General features: G+C 41.8%; 1 protein-coding gene across 1 annotated transcript in view; it reads left to right on the top strand.

Annotated features, from left to right (window-relative positions):
- The window catches only part of LOC129624660 (ATP-binding cassette sub-family C member 4-like), a 123735-nt gene that overhangs the window by 25468 nt on the left and 76443 nt on the right, over window positions 1-21824 (top strand). Inside the window, exons 5-11 of the mRNA XM_055542817.1 lie at window positions 2370-2459; window positions 4363-4526; window positions 5688-5813; window positions 7607-7856; window positions 14749-14853; window positions 19357-19446; window positions 20784-20975. Of these exons, the coding sequence (XP_055398792.1) occupies window positions 2370-2459; window positions 4363-4526; window positions 5688-5813; window positions 7607-7856; window positions 14749-14853; window positions 19357-19446; window positions 20784-20975 (1017 nt within the window). The remainder of the gene's footprint in view (window positions 1-2369; window positions 2460-4362; window positions 4527-5687; window positions 5814-7606; window positions 7857-14748; window positions 14854-19356; window positions 19447-20783; window positions 20976-21824) is intronic.

Here is a 21824-nt window from a genome sequence, read left to right as displayed (position 1 = left end):
CTCTGTAATGCAATGAAGTATCCAGTAGTGAGTTTTGGGGTGTCTTATGGTTTATTATGGCTTTGGGCAGCCTGTCTTTTAATGTTCAGTGTTGTGTTCCTGTTTTTCTGGAGAATTAGTGTGGTGTGTCTTGCACTGGAACTTGTTAGTTCTTGGGTGAAGCTTGGTTTCAGTGTAGGTATGGAGACTTTTGGGTGGGCTCTTGTCTATTAATATTCCTTGGAGTCAGGAGTTCTCTGATTTTATAAAGTTTGGGAGTTGAGTCTTCTGCCTCTGGGTTTTGGTTCTCCTCTTACAGTAGCCTCAAGACTCCGTTCACAGAGACTGGGCTGCCTTTCTGGGTACCTGATATCCTCCACCAGCATTTAGAAGTTGTTTTGTGGTGAATTCAAATGATCTTTTGATGAATTTGTAGGGGAAAAAGTGGTCTCCCCATCTTATTCCTCCACCATCTTGGGAATCCCCCCTCTCACCCCGACTGGCATTAAGAACACAGTTTCCTCACAGGAACATGTATGGAGCATTATCCTCATTCATTTCAAAATGTGGAAACTAACACCAAGGTCTTTAAATGACATCAACCACAGAATTAATGACTGATTCTAGATTTATAATCTACATCCCCAATTTTCTTTCCTGAAGGCATCCTCATCATTCTCATATAATTGGCTCAGAATTACTTAGTTTAATCCTAAATCAGTGGAGTGGGTAGCCATTCCCTTCTCCAGGGGATCTTCCCAACTCAGGGATCAAACCTGGTGCTCCTGCACTGCAGGCAGATTTTTACCATTAAGCCACTAGGAAAGTCCTTTTATTCTTCAGGTGGGTCTGAGATCCTTGAGAAACAGGGTGGAGGATTTTGATTCTACCTCTTGTTTCTCCATTTTCTGGTGTTATTGGGGAGGGCAGTTGCTGCCATATTGAAGAGACATTTAACAATGAATCACGTCCCTAGATCCCAGCTGTCAGGAGTCATCCTACTTGTCCTGATGTACAACCCCATGAAAACCCACTCTGTTTTGTTATGTACTAAAAGTGACCACACAATTTCACTCATCTCACATGCTAGCAAAGTAATGCTTGAAATTCTCCAAGCCAGGCTTCAACAGTATGTGAACTGTGAACTTCCAGATGTTCAAGCTGGTTTTAGAAAGGGCAGAGGAACCAGAGATCAAATTGCCAACATCCTTTGGATCACTGGAAAAGAAAGAGAGTTCCAGGAAAACATCTATTTCTGCTTTACTGACTATGCCAAAGCCTTTGACTGTGTGGATCACAATCAACTGTGGAAAATTCTTAAAGAGATGGGAATACCAGACGACCTGACCCACCTCCTGAGAAATCTGTATGCAGGCCAAGAAGCAACAGTTAGAACTGGACATGGAACAACAGACTGGTTCCAAATCAGGAAAGGAGTACGTTAAGGCTGTATATTGTCACCCTGCTTATTTACCTTATATGCAGAGTACATCATGAGAAATGCTGGACTGGATGAAGCATAAGCTGGAATCAAGACTGCTGCGAGAAATATCAATAACCTGAGACATGCAGGTGACACCACCCTTATGGCAGAAAGCAAAGAAGAACTAAAGAGCCTGTTGATGAAATTGAAAGAGGAGCATGAAAAAGTTGGCTTAAATAAAACTCAGCATTCAGAAAACTAAGATCATGTCATCTGCTCCCATCACTTAATTGCAAATAGATGGGGAAACCATGAAAGACTTTATTTTGGGGGGCTCTAAAATCACTGCCGATGGTGACTGTGGCCATGAAATTAAAAGACACTTGCTGCTTGGAAGAAAAGTTATGACCAACCTAGACAGCTTATTAAAAAGCAGAGACATTACTTTGCCAACAAAGGTCCATCTAGTCAAAGCTATGGATTTTCCAATAGTCATGTATGGATGTGAGAGTTGGACTATAAAGAAAGCTGAGCACTGAAGAACTGATGTTTTTGAACTGTGGTGTTGGATAAGACTCTTGAGAGTCCCTTGGGCAGCAAGGAGATGCAGCCAGTCCATCCTAAAGGAAATTGGTCTTGAACATTCATTGGAAGGACTGATGCTGAAGCTGAACCTCCAATACTCTGGCCACCTGATGTGAAGAACTGATTCATTTGAAAAGCCCCTGATGCTGGGAAGGATTGAAGGCAGGAGGAAAAGGGGACAACAGAGAATGAGATGTTTGGATGGCCTCACCGACTCAATGGACATGAGTTTGAGTAAACTCTAGGAGTTGGTGAAGGACAGGGAGACCTGGCGTGCTGCAGTACATGGAGTCGCAAAGAGTTGGACATGACTGAGTAATTGAACAGAAAAGTGACTTGTTATCACCACAGTAATCCAGCTCAGTATCTTTTCTCATTTCAGGCATTTCACCTGAGTAACTTGGCCATGAGGAAGACCACCACAGGTCAGATAGTCAACCTGCTGTCCAATGATGTGAAAAGATTTGATCAGGTAAGCTGCCCCTGAGGGATCTTCTTCCACTTCCAGTCCTTCTGACTGGGTTTAGCTTATGGTTGATGCGGGATACCTGTGTTTGCTGTTGACCAGGATTTGTTGAGTGTCTAAAACAAGGGTTCATTTTATCCAACTCTCATTTCCTCTGTGTGCAACTGAGATGTAATAATTTGTGTTGTCCTTAGATGATAATTTATTTTCTGAGATAATCTATGGCATACTTCAGTAATAGGCAGCAGTCTTCCTCCCCAGCTTAATTCATGTCCCTAGGGGTCCTCAGCTGGAATCAAGATTGCCGGGAGAAATATCAATCACCTCAGATATACAGATGACACCACCCTTATGGCAGAAAGTGAAGAGGAACTAAAAAGCCTCTTGATGAAGGTGAAAGAGGAGAGTGAAAAAGTTGGCTTAAAGGTCAACATTCAGAAAACGAAGATCATGGCATCTGGTCCCATCACTTCATGGGAAATAGATGGGGAAACTGTGGGAACAGTGTCAGACTTTATCTTTTGGGGCTCCAAAATCACTGCAGATGGTGACTACAGCCATGAAATTAAAAGACGCTTACTACTTGGAAGAAAAGTTATGACCAATCGAGATATCATATTGAAAAGCAGAGACATTACTTTGCCAACAAAGGTCCGTCTAGTCAAGGCTATGGTTTTTCCAGTGGCCATGTATGGATGTGAGAGTTGGACTGTGAAGAAAGCTGAGCGCCGAAGAATTGATGCCTTTGAACTGTGGTGTTGAAAAGACTCTTGAGAGTCCGTTGGGCTGCAAGGAGATCCAACCGGTCCATTCTGAAGGAGATCAGCCCTGGGATTTCTTTGGAAGGAATGATGCTAAAGCTGAAACTCCAGTACTTTGGCCACCTCATGTGAAGAGTTGACTCATTGGAAAAGACTCTGATGCTGGGAGGGATTGAGGGCTGGAGGATAAGGGGACTACCGAGGATGAGATGGCTGGATGATGGCATCACTGACTCGATGGACGTGAGTCTGAGTGAACTGCAGGAGTTGGTGATGGACAGGGAGGCCTGGCATGCTGCGATTCATGGGGTCTCAAAGAGTTGGACATGACTGAGTGACTGAACTGAACTGAACTGAGGGGTCCTCCTGGCATGGACCTTCTTGGCACATGGTGTTGGTGTTGCTACCTGAACTGTCTTCCTCCTCCTCTGGATGATGAAGGCCTGTGGGCAGGGATTGTTCTTTCCCCCACACCCTGTTCAGTGCCTTCTGTATAGGAAGCCTGTGAGGAATAATGCCAAGTGGGTGGTCCCCAGCCAGACATAACCTCTTCTCTGCTATCTCACCACACTCTTTTTATCCACTTAGCTTATGAGTAGATCATGTAACCCACGGTGTTGTAGCTGTTGCTCAGATCTGTATTGCACTAGACACTTCTCTTTCAATTATTCATTCATCAAACATGAAGTAAGATCCCCCTACCCACTTTCAGGGATGAATACTATTTCTTTCCTGGAGAAGCCACAGCCTGTCAGGAAGGTAAATACACAAGTAGTTACTGGAGAATGTGGTAGGTACCATAAAATAGGCTTTCCTGAGATGCTAGAGAGAGATGGGGGCTGAATTTTGGGGCAGAGAGTTTGGGGCAGCCCTGAGCTCATATGTGGTGTAGACAAAATCAACATTTTCCTTCATTGCTGCTGCTGTGGTTCTCCCTGGATGTCCCTGAAGCCAGCCCTGTGCTGCCCCAGAATAGCATCATCTGGGGTAGATGCTTGAGCTTCTGCTTCAGCAGGTTTAAAAACCCACTGAGATCATTCCCGTTTAGGTTCCTGTCCATTGTTTCCAAGCATATTTTTTTCTATAATTGGTCCTTACTGGTTTTGTTTTCATACCATCCTAAGAAGGCTTTATCCTTCTCTTTTAAGGTAGCAATGTTCTTGCACTACCTGTGGGTGGGGCCGCTACAGGCTATTGCAGTGACCGTCCTGCTCTATATGGAAATAGGAATATCATGTCTTGCTGGGATGGCGATTCTCATCATTCTTCTGGTTTTGCAAAGCTGCTTTGGGAAATTATTTTCATCATTCTGGTAAGAGAAACACTGATTTCAAAAATTGGTGATGTGTATTTAATTGGTAGCATCTGCAGTCTGCTTGATGCTTTTGTTCAAAAACAAGAAGTGCCTTCTTTTGTCTCTTTGTTGCATGTGTTGTGGATGTTTCAGACTTAGCCAGTGGAAGCTCCAGCCTCAAGCTGAAGGCTGACCTTTAAGGGGAAAAGTGACAACATTTGCTTACTTTTCCCAACATTGTAACCAAATAAATAGTGTCTTTAAGCAGAATTCACTGATGTCAAAGTTATTTAAACATTATTAAAAGTACTAATACTTTTATATAATATACAGGCCCTTTTCTAGCTACAGTATTTTTGTTATGTTTGTGTTAGAGCCATTTTCAGGTATGTATATTTTTTTCTTGTTTATAATTCAGTGTTTTTAATTACCAGTGTCCCAAGGGCAAGATCAATCTTAATTATGTCTTTATAAAGCCCCATAGTCCCAGTGGTATATGTAATAGATAAGTGGCTGGTGATGAAGAGCCAAATGGTAATGAGTTACACCTGAAGCAGGTCACAGAGAGTTGGGGATGGGTCATTGTTTAGGTAGCCAGGTGATGGAGATGTTATGTTGTTTGAAGTATATTGAGGATTGTTTGTTGGTGCCTGTATGTGTATTTTTCTATGCTTGGAGTTTCCTTTGCTTTCTTTGCTGTGGAGAGATGTTCCTTATCCTTTGAGGCCTGTTCTAATGCTACCGGGTCCCTGAAGCTTTTCTTGTTCTCCTTTCCCAGTGGAATTAACAGTTCCATCTTATCTACCCCTAGCACTTTAATCCTATTTTATTACAGCACAGACACTGTCTTCCTGTTAGAGTCAAGGTCTTTTCTGCCTTCTCTGCCCAGTTGTGACCTCCTTGAGCAGACAGTCTGTATCTGTTTCATTTCAGGACTTTATTATACATTACTACAAGTTTTCCAAGTTATATGTTGAATTTGGCTGAAGGTTTGAATTTCTAATTGAAATCTTTTTTTTTTTTTTTTTCATTTCTCCATTGGTACATTGGTCTGTGTTTTCAGCTCAAAAGAGCTATAGGGAATCATTTGATCCCTGTTCTCTGCTTGTGCCCCCTGCTGCTGCTATGGAAAGCTGGGCTGTTGTCACTAAGGCTCATCTCTCATGTCTGTCCCCTCAGGAGTAAGACCGCAGCTCTCACAGAGAACAGAATCAAGACCATGAGTGAAGTCATAACTGGCATCAGAACAGTAAAAATGTATTCTTGGGAAAAGTCATTTGTAGAGCTTATTACCACATTGAGAAGGTAAGTTTTTATATATATCAAGTCACATTTTGTACTTTTTATTTCCTGTTTTTACTGAATGAATTCAGGAGTCTTACCAAGTTTTCACATTAATGTAAACTTAACTATACCCCACTCCCATATGTGGCAGTGGGTTTAAGTAGAATAGTGGGAACATAATTTTAATCTGCTCTCCCATTTACCATATATATATATATATATATATATATAGCTACACCAGATGGCTTGTGGAATCTTAGTTCCAGGGATTGAACTCAGGCCCTAGGTAATGAAAGTGCAGAGTCCTAACCACCAGGGGATTTTCTCATTTACTATGTTCTTAAAGGAAAAAAAAAAAAAAAATATATATATATATATATATATACACACACACACACACACATATATATGCTTCTTATACAGAAATAAAATTCATAATATTTCTTAATAGTGCAAATCCCAAATAAGCAATAATTATAAAATTTTAGTATTTGAAATGATATTTAAACTAAAGCTGTAATTTATGTTAATGTAGTAGAAAGGGGAGATTATAAAGGCTGGGTATAACTGTGTCAGGCCCAACTTTACGAATCAGTATTTTTCATTCCAAACAGCCATGGAAATATCGGGGTTTTTTTTTAATTGTAATTGTTTTTATTTTTAGATAATCATAGATTCATATGCAGTTGCTTATAGTACAGGGACCTCCTGTGTATCCACTGCTCAGTTTCCCTCAGTGGTAATTTCTGGAAACACTATAGTGCAATATTGCAACAGGATGTTGACAACTATACAGGGAAGATACAAAATGTTTTCATCAGGACCAGGATTAAACATGTTGCCCTTCTATAGCACACCTACTTCCCTTCTGTCCCTACCACATCCTTAACCCGTGTCAATCTCTAGTCTGGTCTCTATTTCTATAATTTTGTCATTTTTAAAGAATGTTATCTAAATAATACCATACAGTATGTTACCATTTTTGATTGACCTTATTCACTAAGAAGAATTCCCTAGAGACTCATCCAAGTTGTCTCATGTATAAGTAGCTGGTTCCTTTTATTGTTGAGTAGTATTCCTTGAAAATACTGGGGTTTTGCTCTGCTTTATATTTGTAGAATTTCTTTCATCTTTCAGTTAAATATCTGATGAGTGTTTATACTCGAGCCCAGGGTGCTTAGAATTCTCTGGGTGCTCCCTGTCACCTCTCACTTTGCACTTTGTGGGTGCCCCTCCCTCTGCTGGGGATACACTCTCATCTTCCCTCTTCTCTGGCCTCCGCCAGCCCTGACTGACGGCAGCTCATCTCAGGTTCCATGTGTCTGTGACTTGCCCTGACTCCACTGCTCTGGGGTACACGCCTCTGCTCTGTACTCCCGTGGGGGCTGTACTGGCTGCCTGTCTAATATCTTGGTGTCTCACAATTTGGGGGTTGCTTATTCTCTCCCCCAAACAAGTTCATGAGCTCCTGCAGGGATAGGCTTTGTCTTAGACATTCTCAAGGTACCTGGCACACGACTTGTGATTTCAAATGCTTGTTGACTGAATATTCAAATCCAATCTGATTGACTCAAAATGTTTAAAAGTGTGACATTAAGGACCCTTTTAGTTGGAAGAGTGAAGTGGCAATGCAGTGTGTGGTCCTGGTGTCAGGGCAGACCCCCGGGTGTGCACAGTGTAGTGTCTCTGTGATGTGAGGGATGGTTTATCTTAATCTGTGTCCACTGCCTAGAAAAGGGCCACTCACACAGGGCACTGAATTCATGGGTTGATGTTGGTGTTCCTTTTAAAACCTATTTCCTACTCTTTTCCAGGGATGAAATTTCCAAGATTCTGAAAAGTTCCTACCTTAGAGGAGTGAATTTGGCAATTTTTTTTGCTGCCAGCAAAATCATGATTTTTATCACCTTCATCATCGCCGTGGTCCTTAACAACCGGATCACAGTCAGCCAAGTGTTTCTGGTGGTGATGCTGTTCGAGACTGTGAGGTTTACAGGCACCCTCTACTTCCCCATGGCCATCGAGAAGGTGTCAGAGGCCGTTGTCAGCATCAACAGAATCAAGGTTTGATGAAAAGCAATTTTTTTTAGTTGTAGGTGAACTTTATGAACAACGTCTTATTTGGTGTCACTGTGTGCCAGTTTGGTGACATTTAAGTCTCATTGCCAAAGCTGGCAGTCTTTCCAAAATGTCATACATACTCCCCTCTCTTCTTATATAGCTGCTAAGCTGCTGCTAAGTCGCTTCAGTCGTGTCCAACTCTGTGCCACCCCATAGACAGCAGCCCACGAAAGGCTCCCCCATCCCTGGGATTCTCCAGGCAAGAACACTGGAGTGGGTTGCCATTTCCTTCTCCAATGCAGGAAAGTGAAAGTGAAGTTGCTCAGTCGTGTCCGACTCTTAGCGACCCCACGGACTGCAGCCTACCAGGCTCCTCCGTCCATGGGATTTTCTAGGCAAGAGTATTGGAGTGGGTTGCCATTGCCTTCTCCGACTTCTTATATAGAGTGCATAACAAATATCATAAGATCCCTGCTGGTTTATGGGCGGCAGTAGCAGTGGCACAGGCTCTTGATGTGCAGTGATGACTGCAGGGTGGTTAAAATATCTAAAAGCAGAAGCAGCAAACAGATTCCATCTCCTACACTGACTGGAATGACAAGGTAGTGACTGCACATTCCGGGTGTGAACAGTATTCCTTTCTGAGCCGGGAGGGGAGGAGATTGCTGAGAGGTCCTTGTTCCCTGGGCAAGAAGAATAGCCACAGATTCACTCAGTTCTCTGTGTTGAAAAATGTGTTATTTCCTCCATAGATGCTCTTCTTTTTGATTGCTGAGCTTGCCTTTTGGATCTGTCTTTTCATCCCTGTTCCCTTTTCCCTTTCTGCTTAATCCATCTCAAGCTTCCCTCTTCCTTTCTAATTTGTGATTCTTATCATACCCACTGTCTCCTTTTCCTAAGAGTCTGTAAATTTCCAAGGGCAAATAATTTACATCATCAAGACTTGGCACACAGTAGGTGCTCAATTATTCATGTCTGTATGAGTAGGTCTAAAATGAGGATAAATTGGCACTGTGACCTGGCCGGGGCATGAGTTTGAGTGTCTGGGCTTTACAAAAAATCTAATTTGTTTTGTTCTTACTTTCTTACAGTGATGGATGGGCTGGTAATAGCTCTTTAGTGAAGTTAGATCACTCTGGGTGTGATTATATTTTATTTTTGGGTCTTGTCATCAAAGCCGATTTTTTTGTCATTAGTTTTCTCTACTATAAAAAAACTATTACCCATAAAACAGATCAATCATACGGGTTCAGTTCTGGTTGCCTGAGTTTACCATTCTCCCAGAGTAGGCTCAAATTCATGTTCACTGAGTCGATGATGCCATCCAACCATTTCATCCTCTGTTGCCCCCTTCTCCTCCTGCCCTCAATCTTTCCCAGCATCAGGGCCTTTTCCAGTGAGTCAGCTCTTTGCATCAGGTGGCCAAAGTATTGGAGCTTTAGCTTCAATCCTTCCAATGAACATTGAATATTCATGAAATTGAATGAATATTGAATATTCATGAAATTGAATATTCATTTAATTCAAAGGGTAGATTTCCTTTAGGATTGACTGGTTTGATCTCTTTGCTGTCCAGGGGACTATCAGGAGTCTTTTCCAGCACCACAGTTCAAAAGCATCAGTTCTTCGGTGCTCAGCCTTCTTCATGGTCCAACTCTCATCCGTACTTGACTACTGGAAAAACCATAGCTTTGACTATATGAACCTTTGTCAGCAAAGTGATGCCTCTGCTTTTTAATAAGGTTGGCCATAACTTTTCTTCCAAGAAGCAAGCGTCTTTAATTTCATATCTGCAGTGATTTTGGAGCCCCAAAAGTAAAGCCTTTCACTGTTTGCATGTTTCCCCATCTATTTGCCATGAAGTGATGGGACTGAATGACATGATCTTAGTTTTCTGAATTGTTGGGGTCCTTTAATGGACCGGGACCTGGCAGTCTGGAATCAACGATAAGAAAGTGAAAGAGAGAGCTAGAGGGAGGGGGAGAGAGAGACAGAAAAGAAAGAAAGAAAGACATGGAGACCCAAACTCTTATGGAGCAAAGGTGCTTTAATGATTTTTCTGTGAGCATGTATAGGCTGTAGTACAAGAAATTTCTTTCAACAATGATAAAGATCAGAAAACCAAACGTACAGTAACCGTTACCAAGGGAACAAGGGATAATAATGGTCACAAGGTCAAGAGACAATCCATATCTCAAGAAAAAGGGGGGCAAGACTAAGCAGTTTTATTGTAAAGAGAATGTTTACTAAAGGAGACCCAAGCCTGTCTCACACAACGACCTCAGTCCTGAGAGCTGCGTGCAGTTTTACTGGCCTCTGGCAGAAGCTGATAAGAACAGAGGATTTATGAGAAACAGCACGTAGGAATCCTCCGTTAAACACTCCCCGACAATGAATGTTGAGTTTTAAGCCAACTTTTTCACTCTCCGCTTTCACTTTCATCCAGAAGCTCTTTAGTTTCTCTTCACTTTCTGCTATTAAGGTGATGTCATCTGCTTATCTGAGGTTATTGATATTTCTCCTGGCAATCTTGATTCCAGCTTATTCTTCATCCAGCCCAGCATTTCACATAATGTACTCTGCATATAATTTAAATAAGCAAGGTGACAATATACAGCCTTGACTCACTCCTTTCCAAATTTTGAACCAGTTCGTTGTTCCATGTCTGGTTTTAACTGTTGCTTCTTGACCTGCTTATAGGTTTCTCAGGAGGTAAGGTGGTCTGGTCCCATCTCTTTAAGAATTTTTCACAGTTTGTTGTGCTCCACACAGTCAAAGGCTTTAGAATAGTCAGTGAAGCAGAAGTCGATGTTTTTCTGGAATTCTCTTGCTCTTTCTATGATCCAACGGATATTGGCAGTTTACCTCTGGTTCCTCTACCTTTTCTAAATCCAGTTTGTACATCTGGAATTTCTCAGTTCACATACTGCTGAAGCTTGAAGGATTTTGAACATTACTTTGCTAGCATGTGGAATGAGCACCATTGTGCAATAGTTTGAACATTCTTTGACCTTGCCTTTCTTTGGGATTGGGCTTCCCTGGTGGCTCAGCTGGTAAAGAATCTGCCTGCAATGCAGGAGACCTGGGTTTGATCCCTTGGTTGGAAAGATCCCTTAGAGAAGGGAAAGGCTACCTACTCTAGTATTCTAGAGAATTCCATGGACTGTAGAGTCCATGGAGTTGCAAAGAGTCAGACTTGACTGAGCAACTTTCACTTCTTTGGGATCATAATGAAAACTGACCTTTCCTAGTCCTGTGGCCACTGCTGAGTTTTCCAAATTTGATGGCATATTGAGTGCAGCACTTTAACAGCATCATCTTTTAGGATTTGAAGTGACTCAGTTGGAATCTCATCACCTCCACTAGCTTTGTTCATAGTAATGCTTCCAAGGCTAACTTGACTTCACACTATAGGATGTTTGGCTCTAGGTGAGTGATCACACCATTGCAGTTATCCAGATTATTAAGACCTATGGAACCTGCTTCTCTTTTGTCTCCTTCATTGGCAGACGTGTTCTTTACCACTAGAGCCACCTGGGAAGCCCAAAGAACTACCATGCTGCTGCTGCTAATTCACTTCAGTCATGTCCAACTCTGTGCGACCCCATAGACGGCAGCCCACCAGGCTTCCCCGTCCCTGGGATTCTCCAGGCAAGAACACTGGAGTGGGTTGCCATTTCCTTCTCCAATGCATGAAAGTAAAAAGTGAAAGTGAAGTCACACAGTCGTCTCTTTGCGACCCCATGGACTGCAGCCTACCAGGTTCCTCTGTCCATGGATTTTCCAGTTAAGAGTACTGGAGTGGGGTTCCATTGCCTTCTCTGAAGAACTACCATATGATCCCACAATTCCAGTTCTAGGTATTTTCCCAAATAAAATGAAATAAGAGATATCTTTTCAAAAGATATCTGTACTCCCATGTTCATTGCAATGCTACTCATAATAGCCAAGATGTGGAAACTACCTGAATGTTCACTGGTGGGTGAATGAGTATAAAGTGAGTGTGTACACAAAGCAGAATATTTTTCAGTGTTAGGAAAAAAGGAAACTCTGCAATAGCAACAACATGGGTGAAACCTGAAGACATGATGAGTGACATAAGCTAGTCATGTAAGGACACATGCTGTATAATTCTGCTTGTAAGAGGTATCAAAAATAATCAAATTCATAGAATTAAAATCAAAGCTAAAGGGGAAATAGGGAGTTACTGATCAATAGACATAAAATTTCAGGTAAGAAAGATGAATATATTTTGGATTATCTCCTATACAGTGTTGTTTCTGTTGTTACCAATGATGTACCTTTAATTTACTGTAATAAAATGACAACAGAAATAGAATCCTGACAGCAATTGAATGAGATAAGCATAAGTGTCCCCATTTTACAGGTAAGGAAACAGGTCCTATAACAGATGAAATAGTTTACCCGTCTTTTCATCTCTCGTAAGTGACAGAACTAGGATTCTGCCCAAAGCCTGGTTTCTTGCATTGCCTTGTTAGTATATTCTGGTGTGTGCAATCTCTCATTAAGTGTGGCTTTCATCATCTGTGGCCCTACATCTCTTTCTTTGAGCTCCTGGATGTGACTTTGAGCTGACTAAGCCACGTGTTTGTGGCTTTCTTTCCTTCCCTGAACTCCAGACTTATCTAAAAGGCAGCTACAGTGCCTTGTTCATCTTTGTACTCTTCACAAATAGCCAATGCTCAGAAAATGTGCAACTGAAGTACTTTCCAGCTCCATCATGTCTAGGCTCCTGCAGATGCCTAACTATTAAGAATGGTTGTAGTGGAGACAGTGGTAACTCTGATTCTCAAATCAATTATGTGACGCACTTAAAGGGGATGCATGAAAGGGGACCTGCAGAGTTTTTTGGAGTATTGTGCTCAAAAATATTTGAGTAGGAGTTTTTATTTCTTTTCCACCAAAATGTACCTGAACAGTGTCTGAGGCTTAAAATTCCTTTCCATGTAAATGTGTGTGGTAACATTAAAATTATAACCTACTGAGAACTTTGAATTTTCCTGGGACTTTGTCTGGATGCTTTGTGTTCTGATTAAACATCATTGATTTGAGCAAGAAACCTAGATTTTTTCATGTTCATACATTTTCTGGCGGGGTGATGGTCTAGGAATTTAGAGATCTTTTAGGCAATAGTTGTTCTCAGTAAAGGCAGGACCAATGGCCGAGAATAAGCATGGTGAGAAGGTTGGTGTTAGTATGACACATTGTTCCAAGGTGAGTAGAAATAATTGTTGAACTATTTTTTTCTTTTACATATTAGACTCTTATTCAGCTCATATAATTTCTGCAATGCTTAAAAAAATTTTATTTCTCTAGCTCATCAGAATCCCCTGAATGCCTTTAAAAAAATCACACCTTGGTGTTTCTGATTCACTAGGTTTTTGCTAGGGCCCAAAGTATCTGTGTCTTTAGTCAAAGTGCCATACATCTGAAAATCAGCCAAACCTGGGAAATATTGCCCTAGTTGTAGAAAGAAACACAAAAAGTCACCAGATATTTTAGCAAATATAAAATACGACAGGATGTTGTTGAGATTAAAATAATTTGAGAGGAAAACCCTGTCTTAATTTATGCTAGACTTTTGGTGGGGTGCGGGGGAGTAAATTTGAAATTTATCCACCTATTTCATCACTTCACAAAATAATGGAATACTACCTACCTGAAGTCTGGAGCAGGCTTGATGAGTATGTTCAGTGGCAGGTAAGCACATGCAGAGAAGTCCTTCCTGCTTGGAACATATATTTATCAAGTGAGGGGTTACTGCTACTGCTGCTGCTAAGTCACTTCAGTCGTGTCCGACTCTGTGTGACCCCATAGACGGCAGCCCACCAGGCTCCCCCGTCCCTGGGATTCTCCAGGCAAGAACACTGGAGTGGGTTTCCATTTCCTTCTCCAATGCATGAAAATGAAAAGTGAAAGTGAAGTCTCTCAGTCGTGTCCGACTCCTAGCGACCCCATGGACTGCAGCCCACCAGGCCCCTCCGTCCATGGGATTTTCCAGGCAAGAGTACTGGAGTGGGTTGCCATTGCCTTCTCCGAGTGAGGGGTTAAAATAGAATCAAATAGTGAAACTCATGGTAGAGGCACATTTGTCTGTCATTAGTCCTTGGAAGGAAAAGTCTGAGGTGCCATGAAGTGCTTTGGAAGAATCACTGGTGTAATTTTGGAGGTCGTGTTTCCTGGGAAGGCTGAGGAAATTACCTAGAGAATTCCGTGTGTAGGGCTGGGGAAGGTGGGAGGCTGATGCTTCTCATTTTCCTGGGGAAGGTGATGTGATAAAGGCTTTTAGTGCATGAGAAGGGGATTCATGCATTTAAGGAACCAAAAATGTTTGAGCCTGCAGAGTATGGAGTGCTAGAGGCCTGATCAGGGGACTATGTAAGTCCCTACAGGTAACATTAAGATTTTTTTTATCATCTCAGAGTTCCCTCTGGCTGTAGGTTCTAAATGTGCTGGAGTTTGGAGCCAGACTTTCTCCTTGAGGAGAAACTAGTCCACTTACTGAGAAACTTACAACTTTCCTCATGGCCTGAAACTCTTCATATTATATATATATATATATATACACACACACACACACACACACACACACACACACATATATTATGTGTGTGTATTATATACACGCACAAACCTATATATATATAAAATACTCTATGTATCCTGTATTCACTATGTTGCTGTATATCTGATGCACTGTATATTTTATTCTGTATATTATTTAGTGTGTTCTGATGTGAACCAACACTTTGAGTACAGTTGGAATAATGATATGTAGGCTATATGAAGTTTGTTATAAATTCCAGGAAGGCAGTTATGTTTGTTTGTGCTTTCATCCTGCAAACTAAACTGTCTGTTTTTCCTTTCTCTGTAGGACTTTCTGTTACTCGAAAACATACCACTGCATGACCATCAGCTGCCACCATCAGATGGTGAAACAATTGTGGATGTGCAAGATTTAACTGCTTTTTGGGATAAGGTAACAAGTCCTCCACCTCAGGATCTTGACTGCTAATAAAACAACTGTGACATAGATTTATAAGAAAATTTTGAGGTTTTACACATGGTGTAAAATGTGACTTACTCATATGCTGAAAGTATGTTATAAAACTTCTCAAAATCAGGAATAAGGTTTGCAACTACTGGAGATTATAAAATCAGCTAAGACATCTTACAGGTTGTTCTCTCTCTCATTTTCAACAGAGCTTTAAAGTATTAGCATATCTTGAACTTAAATTATATACTTTGGTAATGTTAGAATTTACAGGATTGGGCATACAAAATGCTGCAGTATGATGTGGGTTAACTAACAAATACACAACCAGTTGTTAGAAACAACAGCCTTTGGGGAATCAATGTACATTTTCTGTATACTGATCTTCACAGACCATCTTACTACACATGGAGTAAGGCTGTGATCTGGATCTTGGCTGTGGGGTAGATTGGGGGCTCCCCCATCCTAATCTTCTGGAAGCTTCTGGCTACTTTGGTGGCAGCCAGGAACAGGAGGAGACAGCAAGTGGTCATCATTAGCTCCAGTGATTCCGTTCAAAGCTTTCACTGTATGGAAGCTGACATGGAGAACTGGCAATGTTCCAACACTTGGTTTATGTATAATGTTCAGGCAAACAGGGAAAACAGAAGAATTTGCTCTCAAGTATTGCACCCCCAGTGCAGCCCCTTTTTGACAATTGAAATGCTCACCTGCAACCTGGTTCCATGGTCCTCTGTGCACACCCTCCCGTGTCAGTGTGGGTGAGTCAGGAAAACTGAACCCACACCACAGGAGGGTAGGTTAGGTCACAGGTTAGATCATAGGGAGCCCTCGGGAGGGAGAGGGGCACAGACATTGGGGTTTTGGAGAGAAGCTGAGTCTGAATGAAGCCCCTGCTGGGTTGGGAGGCAGGAGACTCTGTAACCTGCTCCCCTAGACAGCCAGGTGGGCAGGTGGGGGGAGGTCTCAGGGACCCAGGTCTCATTCATGAAATGGTGGGACTTGGTCTGTCTTTAAGCTCTAAAATAAATGGTCCTGTGTGAGCCTCCAGATCTCATGGAACAGGGGTTTCCAACTGTGTCTGCACAGAGTCAGGGCTCAGCTGATGATCCTTGTTGAGTCAGTGTCCCCTGATCCTGGGTAACCATGATGGGAGGGGACCCAGTGCCTCAGAGCTGTCGAGTGCTGCCCCCTCTGGTCATGGCAGAGTAGTGCCTGCCCGAAGCCTGAACAGGGAGGGAACTCAATGTCCTGTCCTGACAAACTACGAGGGGAGGGGACAGGGATGATGATTGTATGTGGTTCATTGTTTTGTTGTGACACCTGAGTGAAAAGTAGTAAAGTAGGACCCTAAGTGTCAACACAAAGAAAGGCGTGAAATTTAAACAAATGCTTCTCGTATATTAAAATCTAGCTTCTTAATGATTTTTCATTCCTAAAACCTGAAACTTTTTTTTGGTGATGAAAGTTAATTATTTTTTTTAGTAAATGATTGCCTTATTATCAGTTCAGCTGTTTACAGAGAAATCTTTCATTTTGAAGATTATCTAGACTTTTTTATACAGACTCTATGCTTTTAGTCTTTGGGGGCATTTTACTTAATTACATGTAACCATGTATGTTTATTTTTAAACATAACAGTTACTGACAATTTTCTTAACACTTAGAATATGTAAAGAAGTACACATACCCTTAAGTCTCCCAGGAATATGCCCTGTGATTGGCATGATGAGTACTTTGTCCTTCTTCCTAATGAAATGTTTTTGTTTTCCTTACAGTATAGGTATAGGTACTTGATTGTCCCTGTTTAGCCAGGACAGGTAATGCATGTAACATGTATAAAACTGAGGCTTTATTCCTCCGACTCAAAATGTCATAATTTTCCTTATTCCCCATTGTTTTTGGTGTTATTGGTGTTAAATTAGAGCTCTCATGAAATTAGACCATTATTTACAAGAGTTAATTTACCAAGAGTGATTTTATTATGTAAAGTGTTCCCTTCTTGCTGAGTGTTACTTATTTTTTTCTTTATCAAATGAAATTGGAGAGATTAATGGAGATTTCAAATTACAGTGTTTATTAGTATAGGACCAGGCGCGCTGTGTTCTGCTGCCACCTTGTGGAAATTAATGAGATAGCTAAAACCAAAGATCACTGCGTGCATGTGTTCAGTCGTTCCGTGTGTCGGACTCTCTGTAAATCCATGGACTGTAGCCTGCCAGGCTCCTCTGTCCATGGAATTTCCAGGCAAGGATACGAGAGTGGCTATAAAAGTGTAAGTGGTAAAAACCTCCCACACTGAATACTCTAGTAAGTACATTATTTTAATAAGCTTATGTACAACATTCAGTTTGCATTTCAAGCAGGTTCCTTGTCATTTCAACTCCTTAAATTCTGTGGGTGTCTACACCTGAGTCCATATAGAAATTTGGTAAAAGAAGCCTTCCTAAGGCAACTAAAGCTGTTTCAACTCCCAAAAAGATAGGAGTGGATGAAAAGATCTGTAAAACACAATGTCTTTTTTTTTTTTTTTTAATTTTATTTTATTTTATTTTTTAACTTTACAATATTGTATCGGTTTTGCCATATATCAACATGAATCTGCCACAGGTATACACGTGTTCCCTATCCTGAACCCTCCTCCCTCCCTCCCTGTATCATCCCTCTGGGTCGTCTCAGTGCACCAGACCCAAGCATCCAGTATCGTGCATCGAACCTGGACTGGCGACTCGTTTCATATATGATATTATAAATGTTTCAATGCCATTCTCCCAAATCATCCCACAGATGATCTCCCTCTCCCACAGAGTCCAAAAGACTGTTTATACATCAGTGTCTCTTTTGCTGTCTCGTATGGCACCCCACTCCAGTACTCTTGCCTGGAAAATCCCATGGACAGAGAAGCCTGGTAAGGTGCAGTCCATGGCGTCGCTAAGAGTTGGATATGACTGAACAACTTCACTTTCACTTTTCACTTTCATGCATTGGAGAAAGAAATGGCAACCCACTCCAGTGTTCTTGCCTGGAGAATCCCAGGGATGGGGGAGCCTGGTGGGCTTCTGTCTATGGGGTCGCACAGAGTCGGACATGACTGAAGTGACTTAGCAGAAGCATACAGGGTTATTGTTACCATCTTTCTAAATTCCATATATATGCGTTAGTATACTGTATTGGTGTTTTTCTTTCTGGCTTACTTCACTCTGTATAATAGGCTCCAGTTTCATCCACCTCATTAGAACTGATTCAAATGTATTCTTTTTAATGGCTGAGTAATACTCCATTGTGTATATGTACCACAGCTTTCTTATCCATTCATCTGCTGATGGACATCTAGGTTGCTTCCATGTCCTGGCTACTATAAACAGTGCTGCGATGAACATTGGGGTACACGTCTCTTTCAATTCTGGTTTCCTTGCTATGTATGCCCAGCAGTGGGATTGCTGGGGCATGGAATAAAGATCTAAACGTAAGACCAGAAACTATAAAACTCCTAGAGGAGAACATAGGCAAAACACTCTCTGACATAAATCACACCAGGATCCTGTATGACCCACCTCCCAGAATATTGAAAATAAAAGCAAAAATAAACAAATGGGACCTAATTAAACTTAAAAGCTTCTGCACAACAAAGGAAACTATAAGCAAGGTGAAAAGACAGCCTTTAGAATGGGAGAAAATAATAGCAAATGAAGCAACTGACAAACAACTAATCTCAAAAATATACAAGCAACTCCTACAGCTCAATTCCAGAAAAATAAATGACTCAGTCAAAAAATGGGCCAAAGAACTAAATAGACATTTCTCCAAAGAAGACACACAGATGGCTAACAAACACATGAAAAGATGCTCAACATCACTCATTATCAGAGAAATGCAAATCAAAACCACAATGAGGTACCATTTCACGCCAGTCAGAATGGCTGCGATCCAAAAGTCTACAAACAATAAATGCTGGAGAGGGTGTGGAGAAAAGGGAACCCTCTTACACTGTTGGCGGGAATGCAAACTAGTACAGCCACTATGGAGAACAGTGTGGCTGCTACTGCTGCTGCTGCTAAGTCGCTTCAGTCGTGTCCGACTCTGTGTGACCCCATAGACGGCAGCCCACCAGGCTCCCCCGTCCCTGGGATTCTCCAGGCAAGAACACTGGAGTGGGCTGCCATTTCCTTCTCCAATGTGTGAAAGTGAAAAGTGAAAGTGAAGTCTCTCAGTCGTGCCCAACTCTTAGTGACCCCATGGACTGGAGCCTACCAGGTTCCTCTGTCCATGGGATTTTCCAGGCAAGAGTACTGGAGTGGGGTGCCATTGCCTTCTCCAGGACAGTGTGGAGATTCCTTAAAAAACTGGAAATAGAACATAGTGTCTTAAAATGAGAAAAATGTGGGCTATGTTAGCATTTCAATGACTCTTATGGTATTTTCCCCACTATTTGAAGTAATTTGTATTACTTTATTGAAATGGGTACATTTTTGTAACTTTCATTTGCAGAAATCAGGAACCCCAACCCTACAAGGCCTTTCCTTTACTGTCAGACCCGGTGAACTGTTAGCTGTGGTCGGACCTGTGGGCGCAGGAAAGGTATGTTCTGATGGGTTTTGGCAGCTTGATAACAGCCCCAGTTATATTCTCAGAGAGGAGCCCAGAGCTGAGTGTGACTCAGTTTGAATTCAGTGTGTCTAGAACAGTGTTTCTCTAGGTGTATTCTCTGGAGCATTCATTTTGCAAGAAGGTTTTGTGGCAAATAAATCTGAATAAATGCACACTGTGTTTTCCTTCTCGGTGCTTCACATTGCCCAGTTGGGAACCACTTGTCAAGCACTGAACATCTCAGTGAAGTAAATTATTGATGTGACAGCTGTTCAGAATGGATGGAGACAATGGGGATTTTCTTTTTGTCACAGTGGCCCCTCCCAGAAGTCTGGAGGTGGTGCAGGTTCTTCCAGGAAGCTCTGAGCATTTCCTCACGTGACTTGACTTGATCCTATCAGTGCACATGTAGTGAATGTGCAGCCACGTGCTGGAGCTAAAGGTACAGACATGAGCCAGGGCTCGATGCCTCTGCTCCAGAGCAACCAGGTTCTGGGATGAGACAGATACACAGGCAGGTTATTTCAGCCCAGGGCAATGAGCGCTCTGATGTGTGGACACAGACACACCACGTCTATGTGTTGTAAAAAATTTGAAATTTGCACGTTGACTTAGTCTCATGTGTTTTGTGCAACAACATACAGAAACCTAAATGTGGGATATGTACACGAAAGGGTGATGATTTCCTTTATCATGGACTTTTGCTCTGCAGACACAACTCACTTCATAGTTTAATTCATCATCTTTGGATATATTCTTTACACATAGCTTAAAAAAATAAAATATTTGTTTATTTGACTGCATGAGATCTTAGTTGCAGCATGTGAGGTCTAGTTCCCTGACCAGGGATTGAACTCCAGCCCCTGCACTGGGACCTCAGAGTCCCAGCCTCTGGACCACCAGGGAATTCCGTACACATAGCTTTTTAAGAACAAGTATTTGTCAAATAAAGGATATCCCAGATGTAGGAACAACTGCATTAAACATCAGATATATGAACTACACATCCTGTGGGGCTGGTCTACTAGAAAAAGATGTTAAAGATTCTTAATTAGTCTTTGCTGAGTAGAGCACTTCATTTGGGGGAAACTCAGGCAGCATAGATTGTTATACTATTCATATTCCTTATCAACCTTTAGTTTACCTTGACCAATGGTATTATTATTATTTTTTTTTTTTTTCATCACAATCACCAGACCAGTACTTTATCCTGTTCTGAAAGAAAGGGTTCTATTGTGTATCAAGCACCAGGGTGGGGTCAGCTGTGCTGCGGGGCATGTTCCATCCTGAGTGCTGCCTGTTCATTTGTGTGTTACCATCTGTTTCAGTCATCACTGTTAAGCGCTTTGCTGGGGGAGCTTTCCTTGATCCAGGGGAATGTCAACGTCCACGGGAGGATTGCGTATGTTTCTCAGCAGCCCTGGGTGTTTCCAGGAACTGTGAGGAGTAACATTTTATTTGGGAAGAAATATGAAGAAGACAGATATAAAGAAGTAATAAAGGCGTGTGCTTTGGAAAAGGTGAATAATGACTTTTGAGCTGCATATACTCAATTTTCAAATAGTGATAATGTTGGTTTAAACTCTAAAGTTAGTTGAAATTTCTTTTTAATTTGAAAAGTCTTTTATTGTTGCTCAATATATTTGCTGGTCTTCTGGGTAAATATGCAGGCATATATGTTGCTGTTTTAACCCTGATGTGATAACAACACTTACAGAATAACTTTGGTGGGGGGTGGTGTGGTTGTTTCATTTTGTGAAATTTCATTCATTGTTTTTGGTATGGAGGGCTGTGCCACACGCCTTCCACAATCTTAGTTCCCTGACTACAGACTGAACTCGGTCCCTTGGCAGTGAGAGCACAGAGTCCCAACCACTGGACCACCAGGGAATTCCCTCGTCCACTTTTAATTTCTTTTTTTAATGGACAGTTGCAAAACTTTGTAAAAAATAGAAAGCATGGTGTAATGAACCCTCATGTACCCCCCGCCCCCCCCACAGCTTCAGCCAGGAGCAGCTGGTGGCCAGTCTCGCTGCATCTCCAACTCTGCCAGCCCCACCCCCACCCCAGATTATTCTGGAAAAGATCCTAGACCTCAGATTAGTTCATCTGCAAATGTATTATTAGTTTTCTCTGAAAGATAGGAAGTGAAAGTGAAGTCGCTCAGTCGTGTCCGAATCTTTGCGACCCCATGGACTGTAGCCTATCAGGCTCCTCCGTCCACGGGATTTTCCAGGCAAGAGTGCTGGAGTGGATTGCCATTTCCTTCTCCAGAAAGATAGGAAAGCCTTTGGGGAAAAAAAAAAAAATCACATTATTTCACCTGAAAAATAACCCAGATTCCTGAATGTCATCGACCTGCTAGTGCC

The sequence above is a fragment of the Bubalus kerabau genome, chromosome 12, assembly GCF_029407905.1.
Source record: "Bubalus kerabau isolate K-KA32 ecotype Philippines breed swamp buffalo chromosome 12, PCC_UOA_SB_1v2, whole genome shotgun sequence".
NCBI classification, from domain to species: domain Eukaryota; kingdom Metazoa; phylum Chordata; class Mammalia; order Artiodactyla; family Bovidae; genus Bubalus; species Bubalus kerabau.
This window is presented reverse-complemented; position numbering and strand designations above follow the sequence as displayed.